At 43.8% G+C, this 22,481-nt stretch overlaps 1 protein-coding gene and 2 long non-coding RNA genes across 6 annotated transcripts in view; 1 reads left to right on the top strand and 2 right to left on the bottom strand.

The window, feature by feature from the left end:
- LOC144991828 (uncharacterized) overlaps positions 1-1,959 on the bottom strand; it is a 7,404-nt gene extending 5,445 nt beyond the window's left edge. The window contains exons 1-2 of the long non-coding RNA XR_013655466.1: positions 1,824-1,959; positions 114-1,644 (exon numbers count right to left, since the gene is read on the bottom strand). This is a non-coding gene — a long non-coding RNA (uncharacterized LOC144991828). The remainder of the gene's footprint in view (positions 1-113; positions 1,645-1,823) is intronic.
- septin3 (septin 3) overlaps positions 1-22,481 on the top strand; it is a 23,252-nt gene extending 771 nt beyond the window's left edge. For 2 of the 4 annotated variants that reach the window (XM_023955813.2, XM_078945594.1), the window contains exons 2-12: positions 128-342; positions 422-1,947; positions 12,939-13,328; positions 13,425-13,553; positions 14,762-14,843; positions 14,946-15,083; positions 15,950-16,067; positions 17,850-17,945; positions 19,160-19,256; positions 19,348-19,399; positions 20,789-22,481. In XM_023955813.2, the coding sequence (XP_023811581.2) occupies positions 128-342; positions 422-1,947; positions 12,939-13,328; positions 13,425-13,553; positions 14,762-14,843; positions 14,946-15,083; positions 15,950-16,067; positions 17,850-17,945; positions 19,160-19,256; positions 19,348-19,399; positions 20,789-20,912 (2,967 nt within the window). In that variant the 3' untranslated portion in view covers positions 20,913-22,481. Of the gene's footprint in view, positions 1-127; positions 343-421; positions 1,948-10,436; positions 10,655-10,727; positions 11,047-12,938; positions 13,329-13,424; positions 13,554-14,761; positions 14,844-14,945; positions 15,084-15,949; positions 16,068-17,849; positions 17,946-19,159; positions 19,257-19,347; positions 19,400-20,788 lie in introns of those variants that run through there. The other 2 variants (XM_023955818.1, XM_078945599.1) reach the window with 2 other exon arrangements.
- On the bottom strand, positions 5,395-8,682 carry LOC144991833 (uncharacterized). Its single transcript, XR_013655469.1, has 2 exons — positions 7,134-8,682; positions 5,395-6,946 (listed from the first exon to the last, which is right to left on the bottom strand). It is a non-coding gene; the product is annotated as an uncharacterized LOC144991833 (long non-coding RNA).

Genomic DNA, 22,481 nt, shown 5'->3' with positions numbered 1-22,481 from the left:
AGATAATTCTCTGGTTGGAGAAAACACTTGATTTCTTCTACAACTGTCAGATCAGGATTGCTGGGAGATGTGTTTTCCTTCTTGTTTCCCTATTTTTTTTGGTTTCTTCTCACCTCTTTGCTTCCAGCTGCTGCCAAACAGAATGAGTGTTTTTCACCCTTCGACGCCTCTGCTCGCAGACCCGTCTGCCTCCTGCAGACAGACAAATGAGCATCCAAAGGTTGGTTTGTTGCCTCCTCTGTCTTCACCTGTGATCAAGAAAAAAGCAATACACCTCTCATCGTTTGATGAGAAGGGGCTTGTGTTTCAAATGTCTGATTTCAACCCGTCTGCAGCTGACGAGTAAGTTCATGTCTCAATCTCATTTGCCTAATCCAATATTTTTTTTGGTGCTAAACTGACTGGATTTTTCACAATTTAGGTCATTTGATTTAGTTTCTAAAAAGACGCCTCATCAGTCCTGGAAGAGTGAAGTCGGACAGAAGGAAAAGAGGGAAAATGGACAAGGAGCTTCAACCATCCACAGGATTAAACCTGAAACCCGCTGCTCCCCACGCCTTCCTGCAAACCCTAACAACCCTTTTTTTCCAAAGACAGATGCTCCGCCCCTTTTCCCCATTCTGAAATCAGATGACTCCTGTCATTCTGTCACCTCACAAAGCAAATTTTATGCAATGTCGCACCAGCCAGAGCCAAAACCAAGATCATCTCCAACCTTGTCTGTCCCAACTCCCAGGCGGAGTCCATCTCCAAAATCTCTACAGTTTCCTGACGGTCAAAGCGGAGAGCAATGTTCTCCCGTTGCTAAAGAAAGACATGCTCACTCGATTCTCATCTCAAACAGTAGAAGAAAGCCTTGTGATGAAGCAAAGCATGAGGTTCTTGACCAAAGAGCTTTGATGGACTTTACCCACTTTGGTTTGAGAGTTCGTCCTGTGATGAGTAAAGAACATCGAGCTGAGTCCCGTCTCTCAAGCACTTCTCAAAATCCCAACAAAGATGGAAAAAATGAACCTGAAAAATATAATTTAAAGACTCCAGTAACTGCAACGTCAAAGATCCAACAGCAACAAGAACGTCAGAGTGGAGAAACTGAACACTGTTTCGGTCAAAACACAGATTTCAGGTGTCGACACCAATCCGAGGATCACGTGTTTCCCGTGAGGGGATCGGGGAAAATGACCTCAATCTCAAAGTCTCCTCCAAATTTCAGCTCAGCCAACAGCGAATCAGGAAGCAGACGACTGGAGTCCACAAGCATGGACGCTGCTTTTCCGTCAGGTCCACTTCACAGAAAACCGCAGCAAGAAAACATCACTCCAACATTTCCAAGGAGCCCATCCATGTTCTCTGCGAAACACGGGTTACCTCAAGACCTCAAACTTCCACAGGAACCCAGATTATTGACAAAGAGCCGGTCTCCACAGATGGACACAAAAAGCACTGAAAGCTGGTCTGACTGTGTCTCAAAGGGGTTTAACTCCCAGTCAAGTGATGTCAATCAGAAACCTGAGGCTCCTCTGCCTGCACAAAGATTAAATCGACTTATGGGTCTGCTGGCTCCTCAGATCCAGGAGTTCTCTCACTCTGGGTCTGCTGGACTGTCTTTACACCCTGGCCTTCCATCAAACCTGGACTTGTTTCCTGCATCACAGGTGCACGTCAGAGTCACAGATCTAAACCAAACAGAACCACCTGACCTCCACGCTGTGCCAGCAAAACCACCAGAACATCCCTGGCCCCCGTCTGTGGGGCACTGCCCACTCATCACAAACAACCCCAGCTCAAAGAGGGTCTCCGACCTGCTGCTACACAGAACGTACCAGTACCCAGAGGAGGGGGCAACAGCAAGTCCTCACCAGAGCGTCGCAGGAAAAACCCTTTTCAACGAGGAATCTGAGGACTCCTACTATGTCACCATGTTCCACCCGGGCTCGGTGTATGTGGGTGAGTACAAGCATCCGGACGACTTAAACTGAGCAAAGTCAACACATTCATCAAGATTATGGAATTTAGCATATTTTCTGTCCGCAGGGGAGGGAGCTCAGAGCAGGGGGTGGTCGTAAAGGATAACAGGGGGACTGAAAACGCTGCCTCTTATCAGCAGAGTAACAGATGCGCTGAGCAGAGATGTGACAGCTTTGGTTAGCGGGCTCTAACAAAGTCAGGGGAGCAGGAAGACGCAGTCTTCCACTAAAGCACTCAAAGTCCTGCAAAAACATGCAGAAAAAAGACGAGAAGAGGCAAAGAAAGCAGGAACTGTGAGGTAAAGAAGAGAACCGATCCAGAAAAACATTTCCAAAACCATAACTGTGCTCTCACTCATATTGGCATCAAGGTAGCAAAAGAGGTGCCCGCACTTTGTGAAGAACAAGATAATATGCAGTATTTTTTTGTTGCTTGAACAATATTTGTGGTTTGGTGCCTTGGTTGTCACAGAAACGCTAAAGGAAAGACCTTTAAAAAAAACTAAATGTTTCGATGCTCAGAAACAGAAAATAAACCAAATGCATAAAAACAAGAAAAAAACAAGTGGCATCTACAAGTACCATAAACTTTTTTTTTTTTTTTTTTTTTTTTTTTTTTTTTTTTTTTTTTTTAACTTGTCCTGTCCAACAGCTAGGCAAACAGATGAGAGCTGAGGGCCTCTTGTGTTGGACATATTTTATTCTAACAAGAGGGGTTATTCATCTTCAGACAAACCAAAGGTATGTCTGAATAAACCCCTTTTGTAATTGAGGCCAAACTTTATTAATTTCAATCATGTTTGAAAATCTTTGGTGTTGGACCGGACGGAAAAGGAAAGAGGGGAACAAGAGAGAGGGACGTTAGAGAGAGGGGGGGGTAGGAGGGTGATAATAGGAGGGGAAGGGGGGTAAGACCATGAAGCAGCATAGAGCAGGCAGGTTTACTGGTTGTTTATCGTTACGGTACGGTTCAAATGTAGTACAAAAAGGGCGGGGCCTGTTCACACACACTCAAATATTATCAACACACCTGCTAGCCGCAGAAATGTCCACATGTCAACATGCACACAAAACAGATAGTGTTCACGAACGCATACTTATGCCTTTAAACCAACTAGTGTGAAATCTTTCATTCATTCAATCATGCAAACTATTAGTGCAAAGGTGAGCTAACACCTGTGCTCAGGTGAGTGTTTATGTTCTTCTAAAATGGATGGTGGAATGTGAAAAGAAGGAGGAGGAGCGCCCAGCCACCCCCACACCCATACCCCCGCCGCAGCAGCAGCGGCAGCCGGAATTCCCCCAGCGCCACACGGGAACAGGCAGGGAACAACCGCCCCCCGGGCGACCAAGACCGCCACCCAGGCCAGGGCCAGCAGGACCGCCGCGAGGCCCCCAGAGCCAGAGAGCAGGGAGGCGCAGAGGGAAAGAGAGCGCCGCCCCAGCCCAGCCAGGAAAGCAGCCCCCCGCCGCGCCGGAAGAGCCCAACGCAGGGCCCCACCGGAGAGGGACGCCCACAGCCCCAGACGAGCACCCCACCACCACCCAGGAGTTCCGGGCATCCCCCCGCCCCGACCCCAGGTACGAGCCAGGACCCCCCAAGGGAGACCCGCTCCGCACTCCAGGCAGCCACCCACCCGGCCCACGGTTGGTCCAGGTAGGAGCAAGGCAGGGGCCCGCCGCCCCCGCCCAGGAGGGGGGAACCCCGGGGAAAAAAGGGCGGCCCATAAGGGATGTTATAAATATGGCCCGACCAGGCTCGGCCATGTTGGAAGTTTGGCGGGGCCCAGCGCCCAGGGGCAAGGACCAGGACCCACCCCCCAGGGACACGAACACCCCCGGCTCAGGTGTAATATGAACCCCCCCACCGTGCGGAGAGAGCACCGCCGGGCCCAGGGAGCCGGCACCCAAGGGACACGGCCGCCATCGCCAAGGGGCCCACACCCCCCACCAGGGACGGGGTAGGGGACAGATGGACCCAGGTCCCACCTTCCTTGTAAAATGTGTGTGCGTGTATGGGTGTTTGAGAGGGTGTTTGTGTGCATGTGTGTGTGTTTATGTTTGAATGTATATATTGAAGGGGGAGGGATGTGTGTACTAAGGGGGGTGCAGTTAAAATTGGCGAGTAGGGCACTAAGGGGACATCTCCTGATTACTCACAGTGATGTCCCCTCACCCTCCACACCAAGGGGCCCTAAATGTCTAAGGTGCGGTTAAAATTGGCGGGTAGGGTGCCAGGAGGACATCTGCTGCTTGCTGGCAGTGATGTCCAAGCACCCCCCCTACCAAGGACCCTACGTGTCTAAGGTGCAAATAAAACCGAAAGAGGGGGGGCCCACTCCATACGGCAACCATAGGAGGGGGGCCACTCCCAAGTAGCCCCCCCCCAAGGCGCATCGCAGGCTAAACCCCCCACCCCCTCACCCTAATATGAGGTTATATAAGGAAGGGGGTAAGTTGGGGACAGCTGGTAGACTGTCCCCCGGTGGTCAAACAGCCGTCCCCCAGCCCACCCCCAGCAAAGGGGCCAGGGCCACCCAGCCCAGGGGCCCACCCCCGGAGGCGCCGACACCCCAGGCCCGGCACCACCCACCCCACACAGAGAGAGAGGAGCCAGAAAGCGTCGCCCCCCCCCGGAGCAAGCCCAGGCCCCCACCCCCAGACGCCGGCCCTAGAAGAGCTCTGGTCAGGCCTCGACGGGACCGAGGAGGCCAACCGGCCGAGGCAACCACTGATTGCCTCAGCGGAGACCCCGACCCGCTAGCCCCCCCGACCCGTACTAATAATGGGCCCCCCCTCCCCCCCAGAACGCCCCCCCACAGGACAGGGCCGACAAGCCCCCCACCCCACCCCACCCCAGACCCCGCAGCCGAAGCGGGTGACACCCAGAGCGACCGGGGGCCCCGAGAGGGTTGTCCCGTCCCGTCCCAGAGCCAGGGAAGGGCCGATCCCAGCCCCAGGTGCAGATGGGCAGCCCATCCGGCGCCGCTGGGCCCCCCCCACCCGAGCAGGGCCCCCCGCCAACCCCCCCCAGCACAGGCAAAGGGACCACCCCCCCAAGCCAAGCCAGACCACCACCCCACCCCCCCACCACGCACCCCCACACCCAAGCCCAGAGGACCACGCAGCGCCCCAGCCCGCCCCACCCAGGCACCGGACCCGACCCCCCGACCAACGGAGCCCCCCACCGCCCCCGCCAGGCACCGGAAGCCCCGACCCCCACCCCAAACCACGGCAGAAGGGCAAGGAGCAGCGACGACCAGGCCCTCCACCCCCTAAGTCATGGAGTCAACCACAGGAGACCAGAGAGACTGAATTCTTTCAAAGTTACTTGAGCTTTGGGCTGACATTTTTTCCAAGCTGATATGATCAAACAGCAGATTTCTGTGTTGACTTATGTTTATATTTTTCTTGTTTTTCCAATTTATTAAAATAGTTTTTTTGGCAATACAAAGAGTTATGAAAATGATAGATGCTAATCCTTCTTCTATATCGATGGCACTCATGTCACCAAGCACACAAAGTGACGGTGAGGCAGTGATTGAAACCTTAAGCCAGACTGATAAATCGGCACATACCTGCTGCCAGAGAGCCCTGACAGGAGTGCAGAACCACAGTGCGTGCATGTAGCTGTCGGGTAGATTATTATCACAGTGCTCGCAAATGTCTGAGTTACTGAGACCCATCTTGAACATCCTCTGTCCAGTGTAGTAAATTCTGTGAAGAGTTTTGAGATGGATCAGCTGCAGATTTGGACTTTTTGTCAGTTTAAAGGTGTTTAGACAAAGTTCTGACCAGAAGCTTTCATCTGTGCTGATGCTCAAATCTGCATCCCATTTTTTTGTTGGAAGGGCAATATTGTTATCTAAATTACATAAAAGTTTGTATATTTTGGAGAGAGTTCTATTCATTGAAAAATTAATCAGAGTGGTAACTACATCTGGTAGCTTTAAATCGTCGTCTTTAATTTTATACTTTTTAGTAATACTTGATTTAAGTTGCTGATATTCCAAGAAGTTATTTATTCCATGTTTGTCTTGAAGTTCCTGGGGGGTTATGAATCTTCTATCAATAATTACGTGCTCTAGTTGTTTTATGCCCCCTGCTTGCCAAGCTGGGAAGTGAATCATTTTTTTGTTAATAAGGATGTCCGGGTTGTTCCAGATGGGTGTCATTTTGCACGGTTGAATTGATGATTTTGATATTTTGAGAAATTCCCACCAGGCTGTTAAGGTGGCATTTATATTAATGCTTTTGAAACAATCCTGTTTTTTAACTGTTTGGCTAATAAATGGTAGCTGTGACAGGTTGATCTTTCCACATAACACCTGTTCCAAGTCTAACCATGAGTTGGTTTCTGGATTATTTTTTAACCATTTTAAGATATATTGTAATCTATTTGCAAGAAAGTATTTGTGGAAATTAGGTAGTTCTAATCCTCCACAGCTTTTTGCAGATTTTAAAGTTTTTAGACTAATTCTTGCAGGTTTGTTGTTCCATAGAAAGCTTGATATGGATGAGTCTAATGTTTTGAACCATTTTAATGGCGGTTGTGTGGGAATCATTGAGAAGAGATAATTAACCTTGGGTAAGATTTTCATTTTAACCGTGGCTACCTTGCCCATAAGGGACAGAGGCAGGTTGGTCCAGCGTGTTAGATCGTCCTGTATGCTTTTCAGTAATGGGGTGTGGTTTAGCTGCACCAGTTCTGATAGTTTGGGGGAAAAGTAGATACCCAGATATTTGATATTTCCTGTTTTAACTGGAATTGTGAGTCTTTGTTCCATATTCCTGTTGAGTGGTAATAAAACAGACTTATTCCAATTAATGGAATAGTCTGATATGGAGGAGAATTCATTTATGATCATTGCTGTTTCATTTACAGAATGTAAATTCCTTAAAAACAGTAATATGTCATCCGCATAAAGACTAATTTTATGATGGCTGTGTTTGGTTTTTATTCCTATAATGCTCTCATTCTGTCTTATTGCTGCAGCTAAAGGCTCAATGAATATAGCAAAAAGAGAAGGAGAGAGTGGGCAGCCCTGTCTGGTTCCTCTTCCAAGAAAAAACCTGTTTGAAGTCTGTTTATTAGTTCTAACTGATGCATTGGGGTTGTGATATAATATTTTGATCCAATTGATGAATGCTTCTCCAAAACCAAACTTATGGAGGGCAGCAATAAGGAACTTCCAATTAACTCTGTCAAAGGCTTTTTCAGCATCCAGCGATAGTACCGTCATTTCCTGTTTTTTAATGGTGGCAAAGTCTATTATATTAACTAGTCTACGGACATTATCATCCGAGTGTCTGCCTTTGATGAATCCAGTCTGGTCGAAGTGAATTATGTGAGGAGTGATTTTTTCTATTCTCTGTGCTAGTGCTTTGCAGATAATTTTTACATCTGCATTGATTAAAGAAATGGGGCGATAGCTTGAAGGACTAGTGGGATCTTTGTCTGGTTTTAGAAGAAGAATTATGTTGGCTGAGTTCATGTTAGGTGGCATTGATTGGCTCTCATTAATAGATGTGACAGTTTTATAAAATGTTGGTGCCAGTTGTTCCCAGAATTCTTTATAAAACTCAGCAGGAAAGCCATCAGGCCCTGGTGCTTTACCATTGGGCATAAGTAACAGAGCTTCATGAAGTTCAGACGGCAAGAGCGGAGAATCTAAGTTTGTGATTTGATCCTCATTTAGCCTGGGTAGGTTTACATTATTAAGAAATGAGTCAATACTTTGCTCTGACGGATTGATCTGCGGTGTGTACAGGTTTTTATAAAAGTTTTCAAATTCGTTATTAATTTTGACCGGGTCATGGGTGACATTTCCTGTTTGGTCCATAATAGAGGTGATTGATGATTTTTCTCTGTTAATTTTAAGCTGATTAGCCAGAAATTTGCCAGATTTATTAGAGTTTTCAAATCTTTCAAGTCGTAGTCTTTGTATTTGAAATTGTGTTTGTTTATTAATGATGTCATTTAACTGCAGCTTTAAATTTTTCAGATCTCCCAGAATGTGTTCCTGTGCAGAAGCAGCATAAGCAGTCTCCAGGGTTTTGATTTTATTTTCTAATTCTAATAAATCTGCTTTCTCTTTGCGTTTTTTGTGCGTTGAATAAGAAATGATTTTCCCTCTCATGACTGCCTTTGCTGCTTCCCAAAGAACGCACGGTGGGATGTCTGGAGTATTGTTGAAGTCTAAGAAGGTTGCCCACTCTTTTTTAAAGAATTCAAGAAATTCCTGGTCCTTTAACAGAGACGTATTAAACCTCCAGGTTGTACCAGAGGGTGTGGATTTTTCCCTAGAAATGTTTACAGAGACTGGTGCATGATCACTGATAATAATTGGATGGATATTGGAGCTTTGAATATTTTTTAAAAGAGAGTTACTGATTAATAAATAGTCTAAACGGGAGTGTGAATAGTGAACTGGAGAAAAAAAGGTGAACCCTTTAGTGCTTGGGTGACATGAGCGCCACGCGTCGCAGAGACCCAGATCATTCATGTACTGCTTTAGAATACTTGCAGACCGCCATGTACGCTGGTTTGCTGCTGTGCTGAGTCTGTCAAGTTCAGGGTCCAAAACAAGGTTGAAGTCTCCTCCTATAATGATTGTGGAGTCAGAGTGAACTGAGAGTGAGGTGAAGAATCTGTGAAAGAAGGAAGAGTCGTCAACATTAGGACCATAAATACTCACTATACAATAGTCCTTATTCTGAATGGATATATTAATGATTACAAATCTGCCTTCTGGGTCAGTAACTGTATCCTTATGAGTAAAATTAAACAGTACCATAAACTTTTACCCAACACAGGGTGTTATCAGATTTTTTGGAAGAAAATTACAGGTAAGTAATAAAATTAGGATATAATAATAATATATTGTGTTTCAAAACCTTATGCATATTCCCCTTTATTAATTACATGCTTTACATGCCCCAAGTGTCCCAAAAAAACATTAAAATAATGAAAACAATAATCTAATCAAATCGATTCATTTATATAGCACTTTTTATATGTAACGTAAAACAAAGTGCTTTACACCAAAACAAATAAATTTAAAGGCGATGATACAAAAATAGTCAACCCCAAACCTCCAACCTCCCATTATAAATGAAAGGGAAGCAAAGACCAAAATGTGTCCAGTGTTATTAAAGTCATTCTGCTCACACAGAGGCTGGTGTTCTCTCTCATATTCATACAAAAATATTATTCTTTAGGCCATTTAGACCACTGCAGCTTAACACCAGGAAATAGTGTGGAAATGTGCATTTTTTTAATATATTTTCAATTTTCTGTTATTCTGTTTTAATGATCATCTCGTCTTTGGAGCTATAGTAACAAATCCTTTCCGCCTCGGAATCAAAGTTCTATCTATAAAATGCAAAGGAATATTATTTACCAGTTAACCATTTTTTGTGTTGTCCTGAATACTAAATTTCCAAAATAGCACTGAAATCTTATAAGCATCAGCTTGTGAGTAGCAAAATATTCTTATTTTTAATGTTGGACATTAACGCGTACTATTTAGAACAGGACATTTCTTCAACCATGTTCTTACTTTGGTGTCCACCTGCACCGGTTATATTTCTTTATTTCTTCTTTTCAAGAATCTCGTTTCATCTCCCTCGAGTTCAAAATCCCTTTTTGTTTCATCTTAAGCCATCTTTCAGATATTGCGATTACTCTGAAAGGTCAAGGAAAACGAAAGCATTCCTTGACTTGTTGAAAGTTGGCAAACGGGCTGTTCAAATGGACCAAAGAAAAGATGTTTTCTGCCTTAAATGCCTCGTCACACTGATAATTAGTAAAACAGCAGAAGCCATTGTTAATGTTGGAAAAGCGATCGGTGTCTGGGTCACATTCAGCTTCATGTGGCTTTTGGTGGAGAAGAGCGGGAATCAAGTTGATCAAACTCAGTCTTAGATCTCTAATCCTTGCAGTGTGTGTAAATGAGAGGAGGCCCTTCCCACCTCCACCTTGTGCTGCACCTCATCTCAATGTCCCACATATTATCAGCAAACCTTTTGCTCATAAAAATGTTCCTTAACTTCTTCTTTCTTCAGATTTTTACAATCATACAGTGAAAAGACAAAAGATTTCATCCTCTTTTTCATCTGTAAATAGTTATGTGCAAATACACCTGTGAACTTTAAAGTTTTTCAAAAGTCTGCATTCAGGTACCAATTGTTTTGTACCCAACTTAGTATTTTGGATATTTTTTCAAATTGTATTTTAATATAAAATAAAGAAAATATTATTTTCAGGTCTCAGCTTTGAAAATTATATTTTTTTTTCTGCGTTCCACCTTAAATCCAATTGAAAGCTTTTATTGTCGTGTAACGTGTGAACTACTTTTATTATAATCAGTTCAAACCTATAAATAGCACGCGGCACAGACTGTTGCAAAAAAAAAATGTTGCTTTGAGGAGAGAGTTCCACCGCGCATGTGCACTGCATCTCCCCACTCCCTCTCCTCGTGTTGCCCTGGCAACAGTCCGGTGGGGGTAGGGGTGGAGGGGGATATTGTCGGCTCGCGGGAAGGAAAGAAAAGGTACCGAAAGCCATCTCATGACCCCTCCCTGTCCCGATTTCGGTCTGAGTTGAACCCGTTAACGAGTCTCCGGAGCCGCAGCAGCGCCGAGAGGAGCCCGAAAAAACCGCGGGGGAGAGGACAAACGGAGCGGTGAGTGTGACGCTCACGAGCCGCCGAGCGCCTTCGGGCTGCGGGTTAGCTGCTAGGCTAACGGCATCATTAACGGTGACAACGATGATGGAGCCAGCGTTGTGTTTTGAATGAAACGTCTCCACAAACATCGCAGCGCGTCCGTGTAAAGAGGGTGAGAGGGCAAATAGGAGGTCTGTGGGGGGGGGGGGGGGGGGGGGGGGGGGTCTGCATTTGGAAGACAACCCACCCCCCAGCTGTGAGTTTGTGGGGAGGAAGAACCGCACGATGAGCGTCTGCAGAGAGACAGCAGCCGTGACCAGCAGGTCCGTGGCCTCCTGCCTGCTGCCCACAAAGCCTGAACTGACGGTCAAGGGTTTCATCAAAGCACCGAGATGGTTTCTCCCATAAAGGTGCTCTGTCATACGTTTATAATACTAAATATGTTTTTAGTCCTTTTTTTTTTTTATTAAAATTACTAACGCTTATTTCAAGGAATAATTTAATCATCTTAACTATTTTTTATTTAAATGTATTTCATATTCCTTAAAATATCAAAGGTTAGATTAGCGGCACTGGATTTGTGCAAATCTGAAAAAAAATCCAACCTCCCATGTTACTTTACATTTTCATTTTAGCCTCCAACCACAGCGAAGCTACAAATTATATCATTTCCTTAACTTTGTGCAAATATCACAACATTGATCATTTCTAATAATTCAAAAATGAGTTTTAGTATTCATTTATTTTTGGTCTTTCCCAAAAACGATCTGCAGTGATTCGTGCAGAACTCATCTTGTAGATGTTAGGAAATGTCACTGCTGTCGTTATCCAGCTACATCAGAGGCATGGATCTCTAATGGTGACCTTTAAGATGCTTTATGATGCTTAACAAACATCAGTTACTTTGGACCACATACTTAAGTTTTGGGTGGAAACTGTTTGCCAAATATGAACTAAAGGGTCAGCAAATGTTTTGATGATGATGAAATTGTGTTCTTTCTAAAATGAATCTTGTTTGCATCCGTTCTCGAAGTCTCCTGAGCTCACTTCAACTTTTCAAATCTGTTTCCATGCAGAAGAAAATGACAAATTGTTACTTACGTTGGTTTTTTTTTTGTTATTGTGGCATTTTTCTGATGATGGAGGACTTTTATTATGACAATTAAACTAAAAATAGCCTTTCTGATTATTTATTGAAATTGCTGTGAATCAAGAGCAGACGAAAAGATGCAGTTTGAAAAAGAGCTCTCAGCAACAGGGAGCGAAAGGGGGGGGCGGGGTTGCTTCATGCCAACAGTCCCGCCCCCAACTCCGAGGTGAACTTCCAATGAATGGCTGTCGCTCTGCAGAAACTATGTCCTAGAAAGCAACACACATTTTTTTTATTTTTGTCTAAAAGCTGCATAACTAAAAAAAGACAACTGGGAACGCTTTGAAAATAGATCAACGGATGATCTGAGTGGGTCTTTTTAGCCCTTTGGGGTCATGGGGTTGCTGGAGCCGATCCATGCTTCCATTGGGTGACGGTGGGGTCCACCCTGAATGGATCACCAGTCTATCAGGGGGCCACAAAGACGCGTGGAACAACACACACTCACATTCACACCTAGGGACAATCTAGCTTTATCAGTTGTGAGAAAACCCACACAAGACCCAGCCAGGACTCGAATCAGGGCCTTTTTAACTGTCAAGCAAGAGAGAAATACCAAGCAGCCTTTGGTGTCAAACTTTGTACATTTACTGCTATATAGACAAATCAGAAACTAGCTTAATAAAGTGTAAAATAAGACACTGTCTAAAACATTTTCCATGTTCTTTTCTATTGAAATTAATGGAAAATGAATGTAAAGTGTATTGCCTCAGATTTGTTTCTGTTTTAATCATAAATCGTGAGGAGACATTTGGAGTCCCTCAGGGCTCGAGTCTTAGAACTTTGCTATTCAACAAGTTCCCTCTGGATCAGATTGCAAACTCTAATATTGTTTTAAATCATAAATTTGGAGATGGCTTTGCGTGAAATATTCTGTTTATGCCTGTCAGTATAAATAAACTAGTTATAGTAGAAAATTCAGCCTCTATATGTCTTTATTAGGCAGAGAAAAACATTTAAACACAAAGAAGCAAAGAGCATTAGAACCATAACGAAGCGATAACTGAAAAGATTGCCCTTTTAGTCTGCTGCTACGACCCATTTCATCAATGTAGGAGAAGTGGAGCACCAAGCCTCTGCTGCTCCTCTGGCCTACTTCCTCTGCTCCATATAGCCACTGTCACTTACCCCTGTCCATGTTCTCCTCCACAGACATGTCAGACATAGTTCCACCAGAAGTTAGACCCAAACCAGCTGTTCCAGCCAAACCCCCAAATGTGGGCATCCCCTCTCCTTCCAGCTCCTTCCCGCCTCAAGCTCCAGGTTTCGGAGGAGGCGGAACCTCCGCTCCCCTTCCAAGTGCCATTCCTGTTCCCATTGGAGGCCACGGTCTGAACCACGGCGGCAGTCATGTTTTAGGTCACCCTGCCGCCCACGGGGGAGGTCACCCCGCCCCCCACGGTGGAGTTCATGGCCACGGAGGCTCCCAGAGCTCGGGTGGAGGATCCACCCTGCTGGGATACATTGGCATCGACACCATCATCGAACAGATGAGGAAGAAAACCATGAAGACGGGCTTCGATTTCAATATCATGGTTGTTGGTGAGTCACAACGAGCTCCTTCAAACACAGACGTGAGATGTCCGGCTTTCCACCTGATCTCCTCGCTCTGGTCTTTCCTCTGGTTTCTCTCATCAGGCCACAGCGGCCTCGGAAAGTCCACGCTGGTGAACACCTTATTCAAATCCCAGGTTAGCAGGAAGAGTGCAGGATGGGCTCGGGATGAGAAGATCCCCAAAACTGTGGACATCAAATCAGTCTCTCATGGTAAGTGAAAACTGAAGGTCATTTCTTTTCTTCAAAGACAAAAGACACGTTTGATGTCTATTACTCCCAGATTGGCTGTATATTAGAACTGGACTGAGTGACCCCTCCCCACTCACATTCCAAACAGGAAGTACCGCCTGACTCAAAGAAGCCAAAATCTCACAGATTTCTATAGAGAAATCAACGGCTACTAATCTGTTATTATATTTGTCAGAAGAACCATTCTGGCTACGCTACAGTTTTTAAACATGTCGTTGCTAATCCAAATTTTTTTTAATTATATTTTTTCTTTCTTAAAAGTTATTCAAGTCATAAACTGACCAATCGGATGGCTCCACAAAAGTGGGTGGAGCCTGCTAGCCCCACATTCCCACGTTTGAAATGTTTACCTTTTGTGTCGCCCGCTCAGAGGTGGTAGGGGTGTGGACTTCTGACTCGGACCAATCACTGCTTACTGATGATGTCTGGTTCCAACATGGCGGCGTCTGTGTCGCGCAGTGTTTTGAATGGGTGACGTCTCACTCAGTCCAGTTCTCATATACAGTCAATTGTTTGACTGTTACACCATCCAATAGCTTTTCATGTCAAGTTGAAGAACTCCATCAGAACCATTCATGATGAAGTCTGTAAATAAAGAGATGGTTACACGGTTTGTTTCACCATTTTATAATAAAGTTAGAGAAAGAATGCCAGGGACTGACACTAGTGTGGTGGATGACCTAAACCAATGTTATTTAATAGATTTATGCAATACAGACTCTGGAATTCTGCCCCTTTAGGTCAAATTTATAAAGGACATTTGAGAACAATGTCAAACAAAAAAAGAAAAGGAAATATGTTTAACCAACAAAATGTTGAACAAATTATGCGATTGTTGTTTTTAGAAGGAAACCAGTGAAGAGAAATGGATCAAACCTGGAAGTAAAAGTTTCAATTTTGGAGACTTTGAATAACTGGGATTACGTAGTTTTCTTTAGTTGTCTTCTGTGTCTGTTCGTGAAAATATCTCATAAAAAAGCTGCATTCAATCTTTATCCTCTGTTGTTTAATCTGGGCTTGTTGATGTTTTCTTAATCCTTTAGAAAAGCTTGATAAAAGCTCAATCACTTGTTTTAAAAGACTCGTTTGAGGCCACATCTCCCTATTTTTTTGAATCCAGCGCCTGTTTCTAGTGTTTCGCTTTTTCCAACCTTGTGTTTGGTTCACAGTGATTGAGGAGGGTGGCGTGAAGATGAAGCTGACCATCGTGGACACTCCAGGCTTTGGAGATCAGATCAACAATGACAACTGGTGGGTTTTACTGCTCCCCTATAGTGTTGAAAGCATCCTCTTGCCGTGGCCACATGCACCGTGGTTTCAGTGCGTGTAACTGTACCGACACTCTAACCGCAGCTGGGAGCCCATCTCCAAGTACATCAATGAGCAGTATGAGAAGTTCCTGAAAGAGGAGGTCAACATCACCCGAAAGAAGCGCATCCCCGACACCAGAGTGCACTGCTGCCTCTACTTTATTTCCCCCACTGGACACTCGTGAGTAGAGAAAAGCTGCCCATCTTTGAACAGCATTTCCTCCTCTAAGCTCCTCCCACTTTTCTGCTGCTGACAGCGGTCTTTGGTGGATGAATGGGTGCAGATCTTTTAGTTTCTTTGCCAGCGTCTGTAAACCCTCACGGCCAGGAATACTGTGACTGAGAGGATGATATGGGATAAGGAGCTGAACATGACCTTTGAACCAGGAGGGCCCACTTTTCCAGAACATTGGAAAAACCTCCATAAGAGCAGCGGAACCACTAGGCATCAGTCAAATAAACTCCAACACTCCGTTTATGTTTATGAAAAAATGTGAACTTTTCAGGCGCATGACTGTGTAATGATCAGTGGCACTTCAAAAAACCCAGTGATCAAACCTAAATCCATATTTTGTAATGAACTGTCTCAAACAGAGGCTAGAAAAAAAAATTGACCCCCTTACTTTTTTTGAGTCAATATTAGCATCATAATTGACACAAAATTAGGAAGCCATCAATACAACCGTCTTTAAGCATTGCAAAAATAACAAAAGCAATATTTAAAAATGAAATATTGAGCCCCTTAAATTATTTGCTACACCCCTGTATTGTGAACGTCAGCCGTCAGCACTCCGGCCTTAGCCTTAGCCAAAATCTGCTCCGTTTCCTTGCTATGGCAAGAGGAACTTCTTATTTTTTGGAAAACTCATCAATGATAAAACATATTTTTTGACCCTTTCACTTAAAATGACCTTCCACTCTGCAGTTCTCATTTGCCACCCTTCCAAAGTCTTCTGTCCCCCTCCCGCCCCCCCGCACACACCGGTCTCAAAGGATCCCAACAGCTTCTGGACGCAGGTGAACGGTTTCCGCCTCTGCGTTTTTCAGGCTTCGGCAGCTGGACGTGGAGTTCATGAAGCGCCTGAGTCACTCGGTCAACATCATTCCTGTTATTGCCAAGTCGGACACGATGACTGTCGAGGAGAAGCAGGAGTTCAAACAGCGAGTGAGTTCTCCAACGTTGTTGTTTTTAACGGAAAGCAAATTAGTGTTTTTCCGCTTTTTCTTTTACTGACGTACATCTTTTATGCCAATTACCCTCTAAAATGGCAAAAGTAAACATTTTCGTATGATGCCTTTTATGCATGAAGGAAATCTAAAGACGTCGGTGAAAACTATAAAAAGAAAAAACACTGGAGTCGATTAAAAGGATTAGCAGCACTTCACTAAAGAAAAGGACAATAGAATCCAAAAAAAAGATGGTTTTGATTTAAAAATGTCCACAAAAATGTTTCACTTAAGTATTCAAAAACCAAAACAAAACGTATCAACAGAGAACTGTTGGCTTTTATTGTGAAAAGGCAAAACCACAGACTAGGAAATTTGTCTGATTAATCATATCTCTTATTTTGAAATTTTGAGATGCATTAAAAAGAAATATTTAACTAAAAATAATCAGTTGAATTTGAAAAATTGAGTTAATGAACCCACTGTAAAGACATGTCAAATAACTATTTAAATACTTGTAACCCTTGTGCTATCCTAAGCAATTTAACATTGGGAGTGGGGTCATCTAGACCCACTAGACAGTGCGCTGAACCTTTTTTCTTCAATGATTTGTGATCTTCACTGGTGTCCATGGATTACATGAAATCTGTCCACCTTTATCCACCTTTGTCATGGTAGGGAGAACACGTCAATGTAAGGGTGGGGTCATCTAAGATAGCACAAGGGTTAAAATACAATCAGGGTCCCATGATGCACTGCAAAAAAAGAAGAATAAATCAAATATTTAATCTCAAAGGGTGGAGCTGGTTTAGCTCGTGCTGGTTTGCGGCGCCTTCCGTCCGTGAAACCAGGGTTCAACTCCGGGCTGCTCCCTGTTCCCTTCTCTACCTCTGTGCCGGTTCCAAGCCTGGTTTGAGAAGGTTGCGTCAGGAAGGGCATCCGGCGTAAAACATTGCCAAATTTACCATGCGACTTGTTCGCTGTGGCGACCCCTGATGGGAGAAGCCGAAAGTGGAAGAATCTCAAAGAGTCAGATTACAAGTCTCATCTTTACATTAGTAAGTTTGTAGTTTGTGTTCAATAACAGGTCAGTTCTGAATGAGACTTCAGTGTCCATCACCTCTTTTCTTTTATCTGCAGAATTTATTTTTTTCTGACCTTCAGCTGTTGTCACATGAACACTATCTGTGTTTGCTGAACTAAAAAATCAACAATGTTCTCCCAATGTACGCATGCAGTGAGGCTCTAAAGAAGCCTCTGACCTTCCAAGGTTCTGCTTCCTCCTTTAGTCATTGTGCTGTGAGAGAAAACTGACGAAGAGGAGCAGAAATGTGACAGAAGTGATGGCAGCTCCTTTACCCTGAGATACAACCGGGTTCTGAGAAGAACTTCTGTTCAGAGCAGATTTGATGCTTTTGGCTCTTACAACAATGGAGGCTTTTTTTTTTTTTTTTACAAAGTACCAACTTATAACTCAGAGAAGAAACTGAACTTTTCTAGAAAGAAATTCTACAAAGGAAATAGATTATTTGATTTATGCTGAGCTTTTTTTATCTTCTTCTGTGTCTTTTTTGGAGAATATTTTACTTATTTCAGTTCATATTGTTTTTTATTTTCCAATATTTGACTTCAAAATAATATAACTTCCTGTTTCAGTTAGAGTTCAAAGACAGCCACTATATTTCAATGTCTGTAATGTTTCGTGGTGTATTTTAAAGGCTGCATTGATTAAAACATTTTCCAGCTTCTCAAACTAACAGAAGTTTCATTTTGGCTGCAGGTCAGAAAGGAGCTGGAGATGAACGGCATTGAGTTTTACCCGCAGAAAGAGTTTGACGACGATATGGAGGACAAGAGCGACAACGACAAGATCAGAGTAAGTCCCAGGTCCAGTCTTCTTCTGTGCGTACGAGCCTTCGTAAGTAAGTAAGTAAATCTTTATTTATATAGCACTTCTCAGAGAGCGACTCACAAAGTGTTTCACAATGTTAAAACAAAATAAAATCAGTAGCGAGACCCAATAAACACACACAGGCATAGAAGCAAACAAACAAACACGCAGAAGTGAACACAAGTAAAAGTCAGCTAAAAGCTCTCCTAAATAAAAACGTCTTAACTTGAGCTGTAAAACACTCGGCTGAGTCAATCTGGCGCAGAGACAGGGGGAGGTTGTTCCAAAGTCGGGGAGCGACTGCCTGAAAGTTTTAAAAAGAGTTTTTGGAACACAAAGATTTTTATCAGTGGACCTCAAGGAACGTGCAGGAATGTAGGGAGTTAAAAGGTCAGAAATATAGTTCGGGGTTTATCCATGCAAGGCTCTAAAAACTAAAATCAAAATCTTAAAATCTATTGTAAATTTAACAGGAAGCCAATGTAGCGATGGAAGCAGAGGGGTGGCATGAGTACGCTTATTGGTTCCAGTTAGAAGCCTTGCAGCAGAGTTCTGGACCAATTGGAGACGTTTAAGAGACTTTTTGTTAAAACAAGTACAAAGAGAATTGCAGTCGTCTAAACGAGAGGAGATAAAAGCATGGATGATCAGCTCAAGGTCAGATCTGGTTAACATTGTCTTCAGTTTAGCCACATTCCTCAGGTGATAAAGCTGTTTTTGACCAAGAGCTTCGAGTGAGAGTCAAGAGACATAGCTTTGTCAAACCAGACACCAAGATTCCTGAGACTGGGCTGGACAGAAGAGCTCAGTGAACCAAGGTGTCTTTTGATGGAGGCAATTTTGTCATCAGAAGCAAAAAATTATTGTCTCAGTCTTATTTGGGTTCAGGAGTAAATGGTTGTCATTTAACCACACTCTAATGCTGGCCAAGCAGTCTAGTAGATACAAAAGATTTGTATAATTATTTTTTCCAAAGGAGCAATAAAGTTGAATGTCATCAGCGTAAAGATAATAAGAAATAGTAGAAAATTTGTTGATGAGTCTCCCAAGGGGGATCATGTAGAGAGTGAATAGAATGGGTCCCAATACAGAACCTTGGGGAACGCCACTAGACAGGATTTTTGCTTCTGAAGATACCTTCGGTGGCTCCCCTCGTCTTCAGAGGGTTCTCGTGTCCTGAATCTCCCGTCCGTCCTCAGGAGGCCATGCCCTTCGCCGTGGTGGGCAGCGATAAGGAATACCAAGTGAACGGAAAACGAGTTCTGGGGAGGAAGACGGCCTGGGGGATCGTAGAGGGTGAGAGCCGCTGTGAGGTCATTTCTGATGAGCTTTGTGTGTCGGCTGGTGACAGAAAACAAACAAAGTTCCTGTTTCCTTTGTTCTGCAGTTGAAAATCCAAACCACTGTGAGTTTGCTCAACTGAGAGACTTCCTGATCAGGTGAGTTTCTTTTACACAAACAAACAAAAAATTAGTGATAAAAATCATTTGAATTCATAATTTATTATTATAATTATTTATAAACTTGGAAAAATCAAGGATCAATCCAAGAAAAGATTCAGCCAAATCTTTTTCCGTTCCTTGGAACTATAATTTAACATATTTACGAATTTCTTTATGTGATTGTCCAGTTGGATAAAAATGTAGTTTTAGTCTTAGTTTAACCTTTTGATATCTTCGCCATCAGAAAAACGGTACTGTTATTCTGTTTGGATGAACTCAAGTTGGCTCTTCAGGTTGAAAGAGGTCAACATTTGACAACAATCAGAGCCTTTACACAGGAAAAAACTAAATCGCTTTCTGAGAGTCTAATTATCCTATTTGACTTTATTTTGGACAAAATAACTGAACAGATAATGAGAGTTTTTGTTTGTGTTTGTTTTTTTTTCAAGTGAATTTGTTCTGGATTTAGGATGTCTGACCCAAAATGTGTGATGAAATGTTCCCTGTTGGGTCATCCTGTCTTATATCAAGTTGAATAGGTTAAAGTCCCGCTCCGATCATTTTTTTTTACGTCAAAAATACACTTTTTCCAACAGCATTTTTTTGTCTGCTCCTGGTTTATAATGGTTTGAATAAAGAAATACTCAGAAATGCAGTTTTAAGTGTAATTTTTTTCAGATAGCTCCTCCATCATCAGAAAAATGCCACAAGAAGACAGAAAACAAGATTTTCTTTGAGGCGGTTCTTTTATTTGATCAGAAATGATGGGGGTCGTCCCGGAGAAGCTGATCCACGTGTCCCCACTGCTGGACTCAGATATTCTAACAGCATCTTCCCTCTGATGCAAAAAACTCGGAAGCCTCGTTTCCACTGAGCGCTATGGTTCAGTCTGGTATTTTGAGCGTTTCCATTTATAGAATGGACCAGTAAACTGGAGCATTTTTGGGCCCCATTGGTTGTCCATAGAAAAATGGAACGGTTAGGGCGGAGCTACCGTCGTCACACAATGAAACCTGTCTATTGGTGGAAGGTCAAACCAGCCACGCCTCTTTTCAACTGTATTCCTCTTCGCAATTTTCTCCCAAACATTAAATAACTTGTATATCCGAAGCATCAAAAGCCAAGCGGAGAGAAAGAGCTGCTGGATGAACTCCATTGTTTTTTCTGCTTTTCCTGTAGTCGCACTACTGTGACGCGAAGCTAAGCAATCGGTTATGTTGTGGCGGTCCAACTTTGAGTGGAAATGCCCACCGGAATTGCCTGGACCAATCTAAACCGTGGAAACGAGGCTCAGCAGTCCCCTCACAGCGTTCTAGAAACATGGTGGATCCCTGAAGAACCCACCAATCACCGCTCTCTCTGTGCTCTCGCTCGGCTCCTTCCCAGGTCCCACCTCCAGGATCTGAAGGAAGTCACCCATAACATTCACTACGAAACGTACCGTGCCAGGAGACTGAACGAGAACGGAGGCCTCCACCCCATCTGTGACACCCAAGACAGCAACCTGTAGTCCACCCGGTGGAGCGAGCAGCTCAGCCATCCAAGGAGCTCACAGAAGCATAAACGTCGCCCCGGCGTTGCTGCATGTGTGGAACAACCTTCATCTGTGACGTCATTTAATGTTCCCCCTCTTCACGTTCCTCCCCCTTTGACCTTCATCTCACATATCAGATCTTTATAGTTTTCTGAAAGCAAGAGTTAGTGCCATTTGATCCACTGCCAGCACCTTATCTTGTGGAGCAGGTTAGTGCGAGCCTAGAACCTAAAACATTCAGTTTAGGACTCGAGGAAGCATCATTTTGTTAAATTCATCTGAAATGTTGCATAACAAAAGTGAAGCAGTTCTGCTGCAGACTCTGCTTTCATTAGCAGACTATAAGATTCTAAGCAGCTGTCCTTCGCTTTACGGGGAGCAAAGCCAAACGAGTGTTTGAGTCTCAGCATGAACTCCCTCAAACGCAGCAGAATCTCTCACGGCCCCATAAATGCAGGGAAGGTTTGTTCATAACGCTCCACTACTTTAATTATAGGAGGAAACAAGTGTCTACTTTCACCCAAACCTCCATTATTTGATGATAACATTTAGAAGATCACAAAATTAGAAGTCACACTTGAATTATTTTAGATTAATCACAATTTTTGTCTTTAACTTGTTTAAAAAAAAAACTAAAAAGTTAGGGAGTAAAGAGACAGAAAAAACACCCAAAGTCTTCAGATCTTTAAAAGTCAAATGAACCTGGTGGGTTTTTATTTAGTTATAATCAAATCCCCCTTATCACCACTTGGTGGCAGCATTCCTCAGTGTTGAGTGGTCTTGACATTTTCTCATTGGCCACAACCACAGCAGCTTAAAGTCCCATCATCTGTGTGGAATTTGTTCTCCCCGTTTGACCTATCAATCTGGGAAAGCGGTGAGCTGCAGACACCCCCCAATCCAACCCCGTCATGCTGAGCGTCAAGCAGGGAGGCACTGGGTCCCGTTGTTAGAGTCGGCCTGGATTTGAACTCGCGACATTCCAGTCGCAGTGCGGACACTCTTGCACAAGGCCGCTGAGCTTGCATTGGTGGCGGCTAACATATCCTTCTGCGCTAGGTTTACATGAACCGTCCCGGAGTTATGCACTTATAAACACGTTTACCAGATTTTCTTCAGGAGGTCGACATTTATTCCAGGTGAGGATGGAAATGCCAAAAGTACAGAAAGATGAAGAATCATCATTGGAAGAGTTGCTCCTGTTTGCCGTTCTGATGTGCCTGTGTTGTTTTTGTGCAGACTGGCGTGTGGGGAGAGCGTACCAACGCCTCCTCGCTGTGTCATGTTTGTGCGTGCATGCTTGCGTCTGTGCGTTGGCCTAACCTGGGGTAACTGATGTGCCAGAGGGTAACATGGTAGCCACCACACATCGCTCAGCCCTGCATCCACCCCCCAACCCCCAGGATGTTCATTTCATGACAACTCTTTGCAAGGTTGCTGTGATCGATTTGAAGAATTGCCAGTATTACACTGAGTTTATTTGTACATTGGTGTCATTGTAATTTATTCTTTGTTCAATTAAAACAGTTGTCCATGTTTTTAGAA

The sequence above is a fragment of the Oryzias latipes genome, chromosome 1 (genome assembly GCF_053564925.1).
Source record: "Oryzias latipes strain Hd-rR chromosome 1, Olatipes_Hd-rR_3.1".
Classification (NCBI taxonomy): domain Eukaryota; kingdom Metazoa; phylum Chordata; class Actinopteri; order Beloniformes; family Adrianichthyidae; genus Oryzias; species Oryzias latipes.
This window is presented reverse-complemented; position numbering and strand designations above follow the sequence as displayed.